This window comes from Parus major, chromosome 5 (assembly GCF_001522545.3).
Source record: "Parus major isolate Abel chromosome 5, Parus_major1.1, whole genome shotgun sequence".
In the NCBI taxonomy this organism is placed as follows: domain Eukaryota; kingdom Metazoa; phylum Chordata; class Aves; order Passeriformes; family Paridae; genus Parus; species Parus major.
In genome coordinates this window covers 47,432,384-47,451,175 of record NC_031774.1, presented here as the reverse complement: position 1 = coordinate 47,451,175, position 18,792 = coordinate 47,432,384, and the positions used below count along the sequence as shown (strand labels likewise).

Sequence of the window (18,792 nt, the reverse complement as noted above, 5' to 3'; positions counted from 1 at the left end):
TTTTCATGATGTGTTAAATGTTTTGTCAACTTAGGTACTGCGCTAGATTACCAAGTGATCCATTTACACACCTGGCTCCCAAGTGTAAGACCCGGGAACTGCCTGACCATACGTTTTACTCTACTCTCTACCTGCCAATCAACTCACCTCTTCGAGCTTCAATTGTTGTAGGTATTTGGGGAAGGAAAAGCATGGAAATACATGAATATGTTGGGCTAAGAATTAGTCTCTGCTGTTTCTACATTAAGTTTCACTCTTGGTAATGAAAACTGTATTGTACTTTGTATTTCTGTATTGTACTCTGACTGGTTTTAGATCACTGTCTGTTTTTGTTGCAATTAGTTTTCCATCAGTTGCTGTTTATGCCAAAGACAAAAATATTTAGATATTCTTCCCTGTACATTGTTGTTTCATGCACTTGTCGTTTATTGGTTTTGATCAATAGTACAGTTGAGTTCTTGGAATTTTGGTTTCCAAAAAAAAGCTTGAATATCTTCACAAAACTGCCATCAATGTGTTTTTTTACCAAAAATTTTGCTTGCCTCAAATGCTTGTGTTAAACTAAAAATGTGTAAGTAACTTGCTAGCAAACCAAAGTTTTTACAAAGTATTTAAATGTTTATAGGGCCCTCCAATGAGTTGTGCAAGACTGGCTGAGAGAGTTGTTGCTCTTATTTGCTGTGAAAAACTGCACAAAATTGGTAAGTTGGAAAAGCAACTTCTTTGTTAAAGTATATTTTGTAGTTGAGAAATTGCATATGGTATGGATGTTATATATGTACATGTCCTTCTGCTGTAGCCATCTATTACAGCTTTCTTTTGCTTGCCTTGTCTTGTGATGTGGTCATGTACTTGTACTAATTTAGGTTACACCTTGTAAACTGAAGTTAAATTTTCCAGGGAAATCTTGTTATTTAAAAAATTTTGTATTAAACAGCAAAAGCAACGTTAGTACAAGACACAAAGATTTTGGCACTGAATATACTTTACAGGGGAAAAGAGTCTTCTCTAGAGGATACTGATTATAGGTCAGGGACTACATCCTACAGCTAAAGGGACAGTTTTTAAAGTGAATTGTGACAAAATCTAAAATACACAAGCCTAAATTTATTGCTTTCTCTACTGTATGCTAAGCCATGGTCCAAAAATAGGACATTGCAGGACTACTTCAGCTCTTTTTTCTATTAAGTATAATGGAGCATGTTCTTCATTGTGGAACATTTTAAGGATAATTCTGTGTTACTGGTTTTTTCTATGAAGTACAGAAGTATTTATGTATTTTTTTAAGTAAAAAAGAATTTTGTAGGTCTGGGGTTTGTATTTCTTTCCTGAGTTAAAACTTTTTGAACACTGATTTCATACCAACAAATACATCCAAGAGTGGCACCCTGGTGGTGGCTCAACTCAGTGTTGGAAGTGCACATTAAACAACAGTAATTTGCTTTTTAGAATGATAGAGAAATAGAAATTTTCACTCTTCCTTTTTATAACTCCATGTGAGTGATTTTAAAATAAGTCAAAGATCCCTTTTTGTGGGCAAAAAGAATCCTTGGCTATTTTTGTTACATAATTTATTTTTGTAATTAAATATAAGAGGTTTTTTACTACAAATAAGCATTTTTGCCCAAAACTCAGTCTTTATCACTCTTTCCTAAAGTTGCACTTTTGGAGCCATGCTCCATGTATTTTAAAACCTTACATGTACGGTGCTTTCACAAGCAGTCTCACTACTTTGTAGGATCTGAAGGAACCAAGATTTGATTTTTCATAATGCTATTTCTTTATACTCTTTCATAATATTCAGGTGAACTGGATGATCATTTGATGCCAGTTGGTAAAGAAACGGTTAAATATGAGGAGGAACTTGATTTACACGATGAAGAAGAAACCAGTGTTCCAGGAAGGCCAGGCTCTACCAAACGAAGACAGTGCTATCCTAAAGCTGTTCGTATCATTTACTGCTCTCCAGATATCTAATGCTTTATGTACTAATAAGATAGAATTGCCAACTCTTAATCTTAGCTGATTAGAAATTTTTAGAAGTCTTGTATTTACAGTAGAAATACTTTGCTGTTCTGATTCAGTGGAAGCCTACAGTGCTACTGGAGTTTATGGTACCACATGCTTTGGAAGCATACCTGTAAGCTCAAAGAACATTCACTTTCAGTGGAGCTCATTGGCAAATACTTGCCTTGTATGAAAATAACTGAGCAAAATAATCCTGCATTAAAAATCTGTAAAATCTTTACCTTATTACTGGCTTTCAGGACAAATAATTGAACACTTAAAGATGTGCCCTGGGCTAAATACAGAAGTATGTTTGGGGTTTTTTTTTTGTTTTTTATTTTTTTTTATTATTTTTGGATGCTTGGTTTAGTTTGGCAAGTTTACCTGTTGAACATAGAATTTCATAATTTCTGGTTTAAATATTAAAATATAAAATAAATGTACTTTTTATTTTTTTTTACTTTTAAAGTAGTTCTAAATATTATACTTAATATTATACTTGATCTGTTGAAAGGGTCACAAAAGAAAATACAGCTCTGTGTTAAGTAATATATTCACAGTGTGTTACAACAGGTTTCAACCATACCAGCTTGTAAAATTGCACTTCCTAAATGGTGTTTGTGGGGGAATTGGAAATACTGTAAGAGAAAATGGAGAAAAGAAGCTTTGTTAGAGTATTTTGCAACTACTCTGGAACCTTCGTTTTTCCTCTGCAGTTGTTACAGGTTCTGTCTAAGGTCCTTTGAATAGGACAGGTAACTCATAGAATCTGATCATCTTTGTATTTCACAAAGACACAGTTTGCATTTTTTCACAGTACTTCTTGTTACAAGTGCTTTTCTCTGTCCTCTTACATCACTAGAGGTTGTTGGAATAGGGGTGATTCATAAAATGCAACATTATGGTATCTCATTCAGAGGAGTTGATTTGTCAAGTGATGCATCATTCTTTCTCAGTTATTTCTTTTTTAATAGGGAATCTAAGAATACATTCCCTTGCCTTTGTCCCAGCTTCTCACATCTGGAAAAGAAGCTTTGGCAAATGTTTAAGGTCTGCAAGATCCTCTTGGGTTTAATGTAGTTATTAAATTTATGAGTAATTTTCCATTAAGCCAAAGCCATAGTTTTACTGCAGTGTAACTTTAAAATCCAGGACTACATGTATTGCAATTTAATTTTAGATAAACAGGAGGATCATTTTGAGACCTGCAAAGTAATGAACATCTACCAAACATAAAGCATGATTTCTTAAAGTTTATGACAAGTATGAGCAGCAGAATTAAAATGCTCATGGCTGTTGCAAATATTCACATCTGCAAGATAGAATTGTAATGAGAAACTCATCTAGTGTAGTGCCTGGGCAAAGGGGCAGTGTATTTGTTTGTGTTTTTGTGTTTGTCCCAAGTGTATCGAAACATTTTTGATACTTTTAAACAATTCTGTTGGAAAAAGAATCTGTGTTAATGAAGCTGTAAGTTCAGTCAAGCTGCTTTTTTTTTTTTTTTCCCCCAAGAGTACGCACATTTTCTTTTTACCTTTTTTTTCCTGTTCTGCTGTTAAGTTCCAAAGCTCTTGGACATGAAATGTGCCCTGGTGTTACTGGTTAAATGCAGACATTTGAATCAAAGCTTGTTTCAATCTGCTTAAAGTGAGAAGAGGCATGTTTTGCCTTCATCCATTATGACAGAAAGGAAAGTTCTAAGCATACCCAAAAGCAAGACTAAAACGCAAACAAATTAATGAACAAGGTTAAGTGGTGTGATCCAAAGCGATGATACGACTCTATATTTTATAAAAGAGGAAAGGAGAGAAAATAGGAAAGTAGGAAAATACCCAGAATAATTATGAGAAGTGCAGGAAAGGGGCTACCACTCCCACGGGTCCAGTGCTGGCTGACAGTGCGGTGAGGGGATCTGCATCGGGTGCGATGTTGGTGTCTCTGCGGTTAAACCCCTCCCAGAGCAGTCAGGCTTGCCAGTGAGGGAGCAGAGCCAGGGCAGCAGGACCAGCACCAGTCCTGCTGGGTAGGGGGCAAGAGCAGCCTCACAGGACAGTGTAGGATAGTACAGACAGCAGAGAGCACCTGTGGCAAGTTGGGCACTTGTTTATAGAGGGTTTCGAGAGTGGCAGCAGCAGGTCCATCTCATAAAATTTGTTGGCTGGCTCTCATGATGTATCAAAAGTCTGCTACTTGCTTACTTGATGTATCAACTACAAGCTAATGTAATATTTTTCAAAATGGGCACTTAATTTTCTAAAACAAAGCGGTTTCTAAGGATTTGGTTAGAGGCAATTTGAAACTTGATTTTTCAAACCTTAATCTTCAAAGAGGTGATGGAGAAACATTTGTTACTTTTTACTCCTTCACGACATTCCACCCAGTGGTTCTACATTGCCTTGAGGAATTTGGATGTAGTATTCTTCTCCCATGGTGGTGATATGAGTATAGTGAACAGAGGAGGAAAGCAAGATAAGTGTGTTATCATGCATGTAACCAGGCTAATGCCAGCAATTAGAAATACAAGTCCAGTGACAGTTGCAACTCTTAATTAGTGCTATCCACTTTCCCCATGCTCTAAGTTCTAAAGACTTTAGGAGGGTAGTAACCCACGATCTAGGTTCTGATCCATCAAACCAGTCTCGTGTTTGCATAGATGGAAATAGTTCTCCAGCTTGATCACTTATTTCTTTCATTTTGGCTCATGCCTCCTCAGTGGAGGATGAGGCATTATGGATGGTAATGCAACACTCAGTTACAGGGAGAATGTGCTGGAATCAATACCCTTTTGTTTTTCAAGCAGTCAGTAACTGGGGTGATCTGTACATGCTCCCAAGGGTAAGGGGTAAGTTTGACATTGGTTACAAGGGAGGGAGAAAGAGTTAGGGCAGCACCTAGTAGGGTAGATGGTGAGTTTCTTTCCCAAATGCCCATATTTTACCTTCTTCATCAGTCCACGACTTCCCTTTTAAGAAGAAATAATAGAGTCCTAATAAATTTGTAGGGAAGTGTCCCAAAACTATCAGAGTTTCAATTGCTTTCTCCTTCCCCGGCAACCAGCACCTTTAGCAGTCTTTTGAGGCTGGGCATGTACAAAAGAACCCACCACAAATATACCTTTATTTGAGAGAATGATTCCACATGAAAAGGCATCTTCAACTTTGAGGGCAGACATTTGAGCTCCACTATCTACTAGAAAAGTTACAGGAACTTTATGGAGACAAATAGGCGAGGTTATTAGTAAGTCTCCTTAGGGAAAGCCACCCTCTGTTCCCCAGCTCACCTACTAAGGACAAAGGAAATCTCATGTCTGCTATGCCATGCTGCTGGCCAAATATTTTTGCTTTAGAAAGAAAACACTGCTTGAGCCCAGAATAATTTTTTTTGTTCCTTATTTTTAGCAATGTGTTTCCTAAAAAAATCTAAGAGGACTTATTCAAAGAATAATAACTAAGTAAACTTTGCTGATTTTTTTCATGTTAATGTTTTTTCTTTATTATTTTCAGATTCCAGAGTGTTTGAGGGATAGTTATCCCAAACCTGATCAGCCCTGTTACTTGTATGTAATAGGAATGGTGTTAACGACTCCTCTACCTGATGAGCTCAACTTCAGGAGAAGAAAGCTGTATCCTCCCGAGGATACAACAAGATGTTTTGGCATATTGACAGCCAAACCTATACCTCAAGTAAGGAATCTCTTTCCTTTCCTTTCCTTATTCTGCATGCCTTGCAACCTATTGTTTTCCACTTACTCCCCACCCAACAGAGTGAAGAGTTGGAAATGACCATAAATGGTGCTTGTATCAAGTAACCTTCAGAAAATAAGCAATACTACCCATCCAATCAAGGCATCACTTGTTTTTCTGTCTTTAGGGATGGAACAATCTGTTTTTGCTGAGCTTTTGGTTTAGAAATTTAGTATTTTGCACTGGCAAATTCAAGATGTCCCTCCTTTTTTTGTATGAGGTATGATAGGAATAGACATACCAGCTATGGAAGTGGCCTGCACCACACTATTTGTACAAAAGCTATGGTAACAAATCCTCTCAGCATTCCTAGTCTGTGGCAGCAGCAAAAAAAGTGGGCCATGTTAATTGAAATTGGCACCTCTTGCTTCAGAAAATTTTTAATAGGCATTTTCTGTTGGTGAGACTTAGCTGAGGAAGATTTTTTCAAATTTTATTTTCTGTTCTTGTAAGAAGACATTTCGGGAATATTGCTGGTTTTCACATTTCTCTCTTCATAATAGAAAATGCGTCCTTTTCCACTGTAGCTTTTATAAAGAGAAGAGCTGTGAAACACAAGGAGAACTATGAAAAAAAACCAAATCAGTCATTCTTAAACATTCAGAGTCTCATCTGGAATTGAAGGGTCATCATAGTTCAAAATTCTGATCCTGTTCAATCCAATTTGCTGTAGAGTCGGTCAAGCATTACCTCAGAATGTGCACTAAACAGCCAGAACTCTGTAAAGGAATCCCACTTCGGATTTTCTTTTGTGATTTCTTTTGATTGTGTTCTTGTTTAGATTCCTCACTTTCCTGTGTATACTCGCTCTGGAGAGGTTACAATATCCATTGAGCTTAAGAAATCTGGTTTTACTCTGTCTCTGCAAATGCTTGAGCTGATTACACGACTCCACCAGTACATTTTTTCACATATTCTTCGTCTTGAGAAACCTGCACTAGAGTTCAAACCTACAGAAGCTGATTCAGCCTATTGTGTTCTACCTCTAAATGTTGGTAAGAACAAAAATATTGTAATTTACAACTTGTCAGAAAAGTTCAGCCTAGAAAACTGAGTTCCGCATTTTCCTTTTTAAGTTGATGACTCCAGCACTTTGGACATTGACTTTAAGTTTATGGAAGACATTGAGAAATCTGAGGCACGTACAGGCATTCCCAATACACAGTATACAAAAGAAATGCCTTTTATTTTCAAGTTAGAAGATTACCAGGATGCCGTTATCATTCCACGGTGAGTACTCTACGTAGTTTAGATGTGCACCCATTGTATTTACACAAACACTTGTTATAAGGGCGTGTTATTATCTGCAGCAGAATTGCTTTTTAGGAATTGTTGGTCTGCTGTTGGTCTGAAGGTGTCTAGTAGTGTTTAAAATAATTGAAAGATTTTTAAATCAATAGTTAATCTTCTATTAGTAAGATTTAAGTGTTTAGGCATCCCAAGATTCATTTTTAAAAGGAATCCCAAGATTACATTTTTAAAAGGAATAGTCAGCTTACCACAAAACTTACATAGTATTCTGATAAAACACTTCAAGTTCATCAAGAAGTGGCTTACTAAAACCAGTTAAAGTTTGGAATATTGCATGGGAGTCCTATTCTCTGGCTACTGCATATGCATGCCAAAGGCCTGCTAAATAAAGGCATCATGTTGGTAGATGGGAAAATTACAAGTGATGAAGATTATTTAATAGAATCTTTATATTGAATGATACTCATTTTATGTACTGGATATGCAAAGATTCTCCAGAATTGGTAGGCTTTGTGGAGGCTTAATTGTTCCCTATGGACCAACTGGCTTGTGTTGTGTATTGTAAACAATGGTACTTGCTGAATGTATAGAGAGGATAAATTTAATTTTAGACTTTGTTTTTTGGCCTCATCTATCTCAGACTTTTATTTTTTAAAAGAACTGAAAAGTCTCAGGAATAGAGTGTAAATTTTGTTTAGAGATACTATTGTGTAGCATTTCTATTTAGATATTTTAGTAGAAACTTAAAATGATGCAGCAGGTCAAAATGTGAAATAACTTATGCAAATAACTTAAATGTGAAATAACTTAATGCAAATCTAATTGTTGAATATTGTTTTCATTATTTTTTATTATTATTACTATTATTTTCTGGGCATGTTTATCACCATAGTTTCCAATGAGCCTTGGTAGCTACAGAAAAGATGTTGTTACAGTCTAGCTTTAATTTTACCATTCTGCCTGTAATACAAAAACCTCACTATCCTTGAAAGGCTTGTGAATTTACCTTGCTATGTATTTGAGGTTTTGTATTTTAACTTTATTTGGAGGATAACTTGGTTAAAATGCCAGTTTAGACAGGAGGAAGTACAGTCTTTGTATGCAGAGGACCTGATGTAGAATACCATTGGAGACCACATGCTAAAAAGCCAAATTATCAAACTTAATTGTTAGATGTTTTTAATTAAGAAATTATCTTTTGTAGCATTACTGTTGTCCGTAGATTGTTTGTATTACATATCAAAGACATAAATCCTCCATTTAATTTAAATGTTTATCTTGTAGAGGGAATTTCACAGATTAGATTGACTTCATTCATGTTTGTCTTAAAGCACTTTTCTCATTTAACATTTGAGTTAGCTAGATAAATTATTTCTACAACAAAAAAAAACACTTATTAACCAAAAATCTCAAGTGCACTGTTTAACTGTTAATCTCCTGACCATGTTAGAACATGAACAACTTAACAAAAGCTTTACTGTAATGCCAAAATGTGTTTTTTTTTTTTAGATACCGAAATTTTGATCAGCCTCATCGATTCTACGTAGCTGATGTATACACTGATCTTACTCCACTCAGTAAATTCCCTTCCCCTGAATATGAAACTTTTGCTGAGTATTATAAAACAAAGTATAATCTTGACCTTACTAATCTTAACCAGCCACTGCTGGATGTGGACCACACATCTTCAAGGTAACAGCAGTCATGTTTTATGTCTGATCTTTGTAGTTTGACAGTAAAGTGCCTTTTTTTCTTGAAAATATGGGATAAAGCTTAGGGTTTGTCCCTTTCAAAATAATTACTGATTTATTTTTTTTCTTGAGAGATGCTTGTGTAACAAGAACTGTGAATTCAGTCTGTTTTTTCCCAGAGGTAATGGTGCCATCATATCACAGTGCATTGACATTAAATACTAAGAAACTTAAGAAAGTTTAGGCTAGTAAGTTCTAATCATTAATTACGTACTTACACCACAGTATTTTCATATGGTTTTTAGACTTAATCTTTTGACTCCTCGCCATTTGAATCAGAAGGGAAAAGCACTTCCACTGAGCAGTGCTGAGAAGAGGAAAGCAAAATGGGAAAGTTTGCAGAATAAACAGGTAATATAGAAGCATCTAATTAATTCAAGTGGACTCTATTAATAGTGATCTGGCTACCTTGACAAGGAAAATTCTTTTCTTTTCCCTCCTCTCCCAGATACTGGTTCCTGAGCTCTGTGCTATACATCCTATTCCAGCATCATTGTGGAGAAAAGCAGTTTGCCTCCCCAGCATACTTTACCGCCTACACTGCCTTTTGACAGCAGAGGAACTGAGAGCTCAAACAGCCACTGATGCTGGTGTAGGGGTTAAATCACTTCCTGCAGATTTCAGGCATGTATTTTTTCAATAGGTATTTTTCGATATGATGTCTGACTTACATGGTGGAAACAACTATTACGTGAATTATAAAACTGGTAACTCTTGTTTAACTCGTGGTACTTCTCAGTGAAGCACAGTTTAAAAATACTCAGTTGTGAGAGATGAAGTTACAGGTTGCAGTCCCTGTTCTTTTCAGAAGGCTATGGCCTTTTAAAACACGTATGTGCATGTAGAGTCTCCTTGTCTTGTGCTAATATTTTTTGTTAACAAACCTCCTGTTTATCTTTACAGATATCCTAACCTGGACTTTGGATGGAAAAAGTCTATTGACAGCAAGTCCTTCATCTCTCTTCCTAACTCCTCTGTAGTAGAGAATGAAAATTACTGTAAGCACAGCACAATTGTTGTCCCTGAAAATGCTGCACATCAAGGTGCTAATAGAACCTCTTCTGCAGAAAACCATGACCAAATGTCTGTGAGTTACAGAACATTGCTCAATGAGTCACCCAGTAAACTCCAAATTGATGTCTCGGTAGAACTTGCAGCAATTAATGGTGTTTCTTATAATAAAAATCTTGCCAATGGCAATTGTGATTTAGTTAACAAAGACTTTTGCCAAGGAAATCAGCTGAATTACTGCAGGCAGGAAATACCTGTACAACCAACTACCTCATATCCCATTCAGAATTTATACAACAGTGAGAACCAGCCCAAGCCCAGCAATGAATGTACTCTACCGAGTAATAAATACCTTGATGGAAATGCTAACAGATCTACCTCAGATGGATGCCCCATAGTGGCAGTGACCACCAGTACTTCAAAAGCTATTAATCTTTCAAAAGACAGAGCAGATTCTGAAAAGAGCCCTTGCAGTGGGTACTCCTCAAAAACTCTCGGTCCTAATCCCGGTCTCATTCTTCAAGCTTTGACTCTTTCAAATGCTAGTGATGGATTCAACCTGGAGCGGCTAGAGATGCTTGGTGATTCATTTTTAAAGCATGCCATCACTACATACTTGTTTTGCACTTACCCTGACGCTCATGAGGGACGGCTGTCATACATGAGAAGCAAAAAAGTGAGTAGTAACAATCCAGTCATACTGTGTAAAAGGCATGCTGTAACAAGCCACATATATGAAATTTTTGCTGGAAGGTTGAATGGGAACAGGTTGATTTAATTCCACAGCTTTGTTTGTTATACATTGAGTATCATACAGGACTGTGGGCTTAATGTTGCCATAACTGTGATTGATTGGAACTGTTTTCTGCAGTTCAGTTTGAAATCTAAACCAGCTGATTACAAACCTAAGAAAGGACAGGATTGAATGAAACTAAAAGTTCTGGGTTAGTGAGAACATTTGGTGTGCTGAACCTCTAGAGCTGTATTGAGTAGGAGCTCTTTAACAGCAATGCTTGAATGAAGGATTGAATTAGCAGCACAGAGCCTTAGGTTGCAGTTTTACTTGACCTTTCCTTTGTTTCCTCAAGAAGATACTTTCCTTGAAATTTGTAGCATCTTACATAAAAGTGAAACAACAAAAATGTCTTACAGAACTATTGCAACAAAACTTGTGAAAGTATTTTAGAGTAAATGTAAACAGTAGGGACAAGAGTCTTCAGTTCTGCTTCTACTAGAATAATCAGCCATGAAAACTTCTGGTTGATTGTTTTTTTTTTCCCACATGATGTGATAATTTCAATTAAGTGCCCAGGCATTGATTGTCTACCTCTAATAAAATACATCACTCTAAAAATGAAATGATTGTATAGTTTAATCTTGGAAAATAAGGAGTGCTAATGGAGTTGTGCTGTTCAAATAAAAGAAGTGATTGAATATTCAAGTTCAAATTTCAGGACTTTAAAACATGTAAAGTGCATTTAAAAAGAGGAAAAAAAGATCTGTGGTTGATAGTTCAAAAATATATTTGTATCTGTGAATGCTTTTTTCCCTTCCCTTTAAAACACTTAAAATCATTCTAGAGGCTATCAAAATAACATCTGGATTATGACTTAATAAGTGTTATATGGAACTGTTTTAACACTTTCTACTGCCAAGGTTTAGGTCAATATACCTATAAATAAGAATTTTTCATTCCAAATGTAGTCTGAGTGATGATTATTTATACTGGTAATAAATGACACTTATACAGGTTCTATTTACTATTATTTTAGAACTAACAATCAGTTTGTTTTGTGAGGAAAATGTAATATATTAAATTTCTTAAACTGAAACAGTCACACCTAATATGCTTGGCCTCAGGAAAAAAAAAAAAGAGGAAGATGTGTATCTTGCTTTGGGTTGGTTCTACTGTATTATGAAAACTGAACTCCCTTTTGAGGCTTGGAGAAAATGCATAATAATACAAGGTCCAGCTTGACACAGCTTTTTTTGCTTCAGCCTTTTAGCCTATTCATGTAAATGTATGTTCAAAGGTTTATCAGAATGTTCTTCTTAAAGGTCAGCAACTGTAACTTGTATCGCCTTGGAAAAAAGAAAGGACTGCCAAGTCGCATGGTGGTGTCGATTTTTGATCCCCCAGTCAATTGGCTTCCTCCTGGTTACATAGTAAATCAGGACAAGAGCAACACTGACAAATGGGAGAAAGATGAAATGGTATGAATTTGTTCTACTATGTTGATGAGTAGTTATTTGTGTGTCTGTATTCTTTCATCCCTACCTCATCCCAGCACCCCCAGTTATTTCACTGTTTTCAGCAAAGAAAAGGTAAATCTGTATATTGCTTTTCTTTATAAAACTTCTCTGTAAGAAAATGGAGGAAAACAGATTATAAACAGAACCTGAAGGAAATTTATTGCACATCATCCAATACTGAGTGTAGATTTTAGTGGACAAGCAGAGGAGAAATGCTTTTCTGCTGCTATTTAGCCTGCTCCCAGGAGTTTTTCAGAAGTTTCTGTTGGAAATTTTAAATGGCAATATCACTGATTTAGTTGTAATATGTTCAGGCAGAACACTGTCTGCTTTTTAATAAATGAGTTCACCTTTATAAAATATATGAAAAACTGTTGGTGTTTTTCATAGTGCTGAGGCAGATTGAAGAGTAGAACTGGCTTGAGACAATGTTCGATATGGATATGGCAGCTACACATGGGTATGACTGGGAGCTGCTTCTCATGTCTAATACAGTGCTGGCTTAAGCTTTCTAGCACTGTCTGACACCTTCACTGTCTTATCAAATGCTTCACAATGACAGATCTGAATGAGGACAAGTTCACACTATTTTCTGACATGAGCAGAAGGCCAAGTTCAGAAATGCCAGCAATCGTAGCAGTCAGTGATAATGTAGTGTTTCAGACTGGTTTGGAGTTCAGGGGAAGGAGGAAGGATTTCTTTCTTTCCCCTGTTCTGAAGACCACACTCAGACTGTAGAACCACCAGAGGGCACATGAGAGTACTGTTAGGTGGATGGATGTACTGTGAAAATAAATGTTTATTGCAGAATAAAACAACCTGATTATTGTGGTTCTGTACTGTGCCAAGATTTCATTTCAAAGGGACTTCCTGCTATACCTTTCTGGAAAATTAGATAGTACATTTGGGACTGGAGCTAATTGTTGGTTTTTAAAAGGTTTCAGTTTTCTACAACAACTCCTCTGTGATAGTCACTGTTTATTTGTAAATAAAACATACAGTTTCAGACCAAAATTCAGAGAGTGATGCAGCTAAATAGTAGGGGCAGGGGAGTTGTGCTAAGTAGATACTTTGCTTTCTTGGATGTAAATTTCATTCTCCATCCATGGGCTGATGGTCCATAACTGAAAATAGAGATCTCATTATGACAAATTATTACTAAAACATAGTAGTCAAATGCTAGTATTTGACTTGTATACTATACAAGCTTTATTAGGGGGAAAAGTCTTTCTTCATTTATCAAATGGCTATCTTCCAAAACAGCATTAAAAAAGCACTTAACCTGTATTTTGCATCACCTTTTAATTGGCAATAATTTCCTGAAAATTAGTCAGATATTATTTAAGAAAAAATTATTCTTCTGGGGTCCATCGTTGATTTGTTTTTTAAATGCTAATGAGAAAAAAAATTAACAATCAGGATTATTTTGTTTCCTTTAGCCACTGCTCATTCTTATCCCTTAGAATTTTTTTTCTAATGAATTTTTTTTCAATGTACAAGAAGTGATGTTAGGATAGTTCATGTAGCTGTCCTGCTACTTACAATTTCATTTTAAGAAACTTGTGAATGAAACCACAGTAAAAATTTATAATTTGTTCCATCTTTGTGAAAACAAATGCCAAAATCTGTTTTGGAGCATCTGTATAGACATGTCTCATTCAGACACTTATTTTATTTCAGTAGTAAATGTGGCGAGTGGTGTGTATCAAGAAAAAGCAGCGCTTGTCGTTGTTGGGTTTGGTTAAATTAATCTTACATTAAGTTCTATATTACTACAAGTGTCTAAAATGACTATCTTAAATTCAGTTTTGTTATCTTTCTGATCAATTAAAGTTACAGAAGTCCCTTCTGTGTGTGTGTGTATGTGTGTGAGATAGGTAATTAGAGCAGCAGGAATTCTTTCAGCAGTGTCTAAACTAAGAACTTCTGTAGCCATTTGTTTTTCCTCTCATTACTAAACTTGACTAAGCCTGGTCCATCCCAATGAGGAGCACTGAGATCTCTTTGATCCTTAGACAGTTTTAAGTGCTACCTAGTGCCCCTTAAAGCTGCCACCCATCCACACCTCTAGTTGGGTGTGTGTTTTGCCCAAAGGGGAGCATCCCCTGTGGTAGCATCTAGTTCACAGATTTGCAGGATTTAGTGACTGAGCCCTACAATTATGGCATGCATAGGTTCAGGGCTGATAAAGGCTGTTTCACTTGATTCAAAATGTTGTTGGCTTTCAGGACCCAGTCCAGGAAAGTGCTTTGAATCTGATCTTGCTCCTGTCAAATTCAGTGGCAGAATTCCTGCTGACATCCGTGTTGCTGTGTTGAGCTTGTTAATAGTCCTTTTGATGTTACGAAGACTACCAGTGCATTTAGCTAATATGTTTAAGTGCTTTCCTGGATAGGGGCCATGGCAAATTGTGAAGAGTTACATAGTTTGGGAATATTTGTGTTCAGTTTGTAATTTACGTCAGTCCGTGCCAATTTGTTCAATATGAGGAGGTAAAAGGCATAAGACATCATTAATTTTACTGTTGTGGGTGTGTATGTATGTATTAGAAAATTGATGACAATTTTGCCTTCTCTTTTACTAGTTAGAGCTAGAAGTATAGCCTGTAAAAAAAAGAAACAAAAAGAAAAAAAAAACCTGAAAAAAACCCTACTTGAATGCATTTTCTCTGTAGAAAGATGTAGGAAAAAAATCTTCAAAATAGCATTGATTCAACATTTGTAATAGCCTTACTTAGCATCTTCAGAGAAGGATGTGCCCAGAACTTTCTTTGACTTCCTAAAATTTGTTAATTTAGATTTTTCTGTTGTTATTTCGGTGTGTAAGTGTATAATGTTCAGTGGATATAAAGTTCATTGTATGTGCCTCACATTCAAGTACGAGCACAGGTTCCTCTGAAATGCAGCGTGTGCTATGTGTTGAACACACACTATTGTAGGTTAGTGACAGTTTGTATTCCAGGACAATAATTCCAGTCCTTGTGTAAGTTGAGGTTGTATTGTGCATCTGATCAGACAGTGTACTTAGGAACAAGTAAAAAATCAGTACTATGATTAGGAGATACTTCTCAAATCCTGCTTTTCTGATCTTTCTGTAGTAAAAGTGTCTCATTTCCTTCTTCTTTTTTTTTTGTGTTCTTTCATAGACAAAGGAAAACATGTTGGCTAATGGTAAACTTGATGATTATAATGATGATGAAGAGAATGAAGACCTAATGTGGAGGTTGCCCAAGGAGGAAACAGACTTTGAAGATGATTTTCTGGAGTATGATCAGGAGCATATCAAATTCATCGATAATATGTTAATGGGATCAGGGGCTTTTGTGAAGAAAATTTCACTCTCACACTTTTCAACCACTGATTCAAACTATGAATGGAAAGCACCCAAAAAGTCATCCGTGGGTAATGTTCAGTGTTCATCAGATTTTGATGATTTTGACTATAGCTCTTGGGATGCTATGTGCTATCTGGATCCTAGCAAGGCTGTTGAAGAGGATGATTTTGTAGTGGGCTTCTGGAATCCATCAGAGGAAAACTGCGGTGTTGATGCAGGAAAACAGTCCATCTCCTATGACTTGCATACAGAGCAGTGTATTGCTGACAAGAGCATTGCAGACTGTGTGGAAGCCCTGTTGGGCTGCTATCTGACCAGCTGTGGTGAAAGAGCTGCTCAGCTTTTCCTGTGTTCCTTGGGGCTGAAGGTGCTCCCTGTAATTAAAAAGACTGATTGGGAAGGCACTCTCTGTGCTACCGCAGAGAACTGTAACAGTGAGCAGAAAAATCATTCACCAAATTCTGTTTCTGCTTCTGTAGCTAATTCAGAGCCTTCTCTGTGTAAAGACCTGGAGTATGGCTGTTTGAAGATTCCACCAAGGTGTATGTTTGATCACCCAGATGCTGAAAAAACCCTAAATCACCTTATTTCTGGTTTTGAAAACTTTGAGAAGAAAATAAATTACAGTTTTAAGAACAAGGCTTATCTTCTTCAGGCATTTACTCATGCCTCTTACCATTATAATACCATTACTGGTAAGTTGTTTTCAAAAAGCTCTATAGTTTTTTCTCCATATTGCAAAAGCAAGAGAAGTAGCATCTTGTATTCTCCCATTTATAGACTTTCTTTAGACATCACATGTTACAATAGTCTTGGAATACAATATCTTAAAAAATAGTATTTTGCTCACTATTTAGAGGGGGATACTTGCTCAGTTTATATCTCAGTGATTAGTCATATTTTGACTTGATGCAGATAAAGTATATTTACTGAGACCTCACCATGTTTTGAGAAAGAGCATCAGTGATAAATGCTCTATCACTGGCTGTGTATCACTGACATTAGATCCTCATTTAATGGAAATGAGTTCTTGTAGAGCTCTGGAAAATTGCCATGTACTTCAGGAAATAGCAGACATATTTTCCAAATATATCTAGCAATTTTTTTCTGTAATTGAATCCCAATAATGTTATATTTCGTACTTCTGAAGATGAACTCTAGACTACAGCTTTTATTAGGTGAATAATCTATAGGAGTGCAGAATGTGGAGACTTCTCTTTGAAGATGTGAATTCAAAGTCTAGGAATTTTATTGAGTAAATATTTAAAGTCAAACTTTGAAGTAATTGACTAAATCAGACTAAGTATTAGTTTCAGATTAACATTTAATGTTTCTGTACATGATCTCATAAAACATTTTAGTGGGGTAGAGATTTGTATTTCTGTGATCTTTAATTGCTCTTGCTTATAGTAATTGATGTAATATTTGTTCATTGTAAAACTTGCATATTTTCCTACAATAATAAGCAATCAAAAGCAAACTATGGTAAATTTCCAGCCCTATTTGTAGTGATTGGCAAATTTCTTTCCAGTCAGCAGTCTGAATTTTTCCCCATAGTGAATTAGGCCCTTATTCCAAGAAGTGAGAAAACTCTGCTTTCATTAAAGAAATAAGTACTTTTGAAATGCTACTGCAGTGAGAAACAGTTCTGACAAAACACAGAAGCACTGCTTTGTTTTTTCTTTGTAGGGGATATTACCCACATATGTATTTACTTTTTACAAATATTTCGCAAAACTTATTGAAATTAAATTATTCCTTTATTTTTAGACATACATAAATATCTATATACACTTCCAGAAACCTTGAGGCATAATGTCCAGTTAAAATTACATTGTTGACACTGTAGGAAAACTTTTGATTTCATTTCTGTTTACCAAGTGAGACAACTGTGACTAGCTGTTACCTGTAACTTTTTCTCTTTAAGTAGCAGCTAGCAGTTGAGATCTGGCAGTGTTTTAGGTTCAGCTGCTATAAAAGCAACTTAGTGTTAGTCAGTTCACTCTCATGGTAACTTCTGTGTAGTTTGTCTTCTTCCTTCTCAATCTACCTACCCATATTTACATTCAAGAGGGTTTTTGCTTTTGTTTGTGTTCTAAAAATAGATGTTCTTGGTTCTCTGTTCCCATGGCCCCTGCCAATTGTCAAAAAAGCAAAGGCTTGACAACTTTGATTTCCAGTTTGTAAGACATATCCTAAATAGGGATCTTTGTTGAAGGTGTCTTAATGGGTGGCAAATCAGACAAAAAAATCTCATATTTTGGGTTCCCCTGCCCTTAATACATTGATTTTTTTATATTAATTGTTTCTACTTTTTAATTTTTTTTAACTGTTACAGTTTTCAGATCAGTCTGCTGGCAGAATCTCTTAAATTTACTTTTCAATGTTTCTCAGCACATGAAGGTCTTGATAATTGATTATAAACACAGCTGTTTTTCTAGCCTGCCAATTAACATTTTGTTCAAAATTTGCTTTATTATTAGATATAGCTCCTAGTTTTCCTGATTTATTTTTCTTAGTATTTCATTAGCAATCTGTTTAAACACAAGGATACTTCCTTTAAAAAACAGATTGTCTTCTCTGGGCATTGTTAGTGGAATTTACATGGCACTGTACCAAACTTCTTATCCAGAAAGCCTGGAAAGAATGTGTGTGTTAAACTTAATTGTGGTGTTGTACATTCTTTTATTTCCAATGCTTTAAGATTGTTACCAGCGCTTAGAATTCCTGGGAGATGCAATTTTGGACTACCTCATAACCAAGCACCTTTATGAAGACCCACGGCAACACTCTCCAGGAGTTCTTACTGACCTACGATCTGCTCTAGTCAATAATACCATTTTTGCATCATTAGCTGTAAAGTATGACTACCACAAGTACTTCAAAGCTGTCTCTCCTGAACTGTTTCATGTTATTGATGACTTTGTGCAGTTTCAAATGGAAAAGAATGAAATGCAAGGAATGGATTCTGAGGTTAGTGAAAGTAGAAGAAATATGTTCAGTATCTGATTTGAAGCATGTCACTGGATTTCTTGGCATTTTTGTTATATTTTATGCACACAGCAGCCAAAGAAGCAGGCTCCCAGTAATAAAAGGTCACAATATGCAAAGTAAACTACAGCCTTCAGAAAGTATGAAATCAATTAGAATTTGCAGAACTTAATTAATTTGAAAGCCATTTGCGTCTAGGTTTTTCTGTGGCACTTGATTTTAGTAGTTGTTTTGCTCTTGTGTTGTTAGAGCAATGTGGGACACACACTTAGCTTGCTGCTTTCATCAAGTGATAGGAAGCACTACTACAACGTAAAATTGTGGGGAAGAGTTGCTAAGTCATGTAGAGCTGACTCAGAGTAGGGTATCCATACAACACCATGAACAAAGCTACCTTGGCACAGTGCTGGGATTATTAAATGCAGTACACTGACAAGAGATTTCTGCTTTTT

At 36.0% G+C, this 18,792-nt stretch overlaps 1 protein-coding gene across 10 annotated transcripts in view; it reads left to right on the top strand.

Moving 5' to 3' along the window:
- Positions 1–18,792, top strand: part of DICER1 (dicer 1, ribonuclease III) — a 67,094-nt gene that overhangs the window by 40,758 nt on the left and 7,544 nt on the right. For all 10 annotated transcript variants that reach the window (XM_015630235.2, XM_015630238.3, XM_015630233.3 and 7 more), the window contains 13 exons: positions 35–167; positions 626–701; positions 1,805–1,944; positions 5,511–5,690; positions 6,532–6,745; positions 6,827–6,980; positions 8,511–8,693; positions 8,998–9,103; positions 9,201–9,376; positions 9,656–10,439; positions 11,822–11,977; positions 15,162–16,044; positions 18,054–18,322. In XM_015630235.2, coding sequence (XP_015485721.1) covers positions 35–167; positions 626–701; positions 1,805–1,944; positions 5,511–5,690; positions 6,532–6,745; positions 6,827–6,980; positions 8,511–8,693; positions 8,998–9,103; positions 9,201–9,376; positions 9,656–10,439; positions 11,822–11,977; positions 15,162–16,044; positions 18,054–18,322 — 3,454 coding nt within the window. The remainder of the gene's footprint in view (positions 1–34; positions 168–625; positions 702–1,804; positions 1,945–5,510; positions 5,691–6,531; positions 6,746–6,826; positions 6,981–8,510; positions 8,694–8,997; positions 9,104–9,200; positions 9,377–9,655; positions 10,440–11,821; positions 11,978–15,161; positions 16,045–18,053; positions 18,323–18,792) is intronic.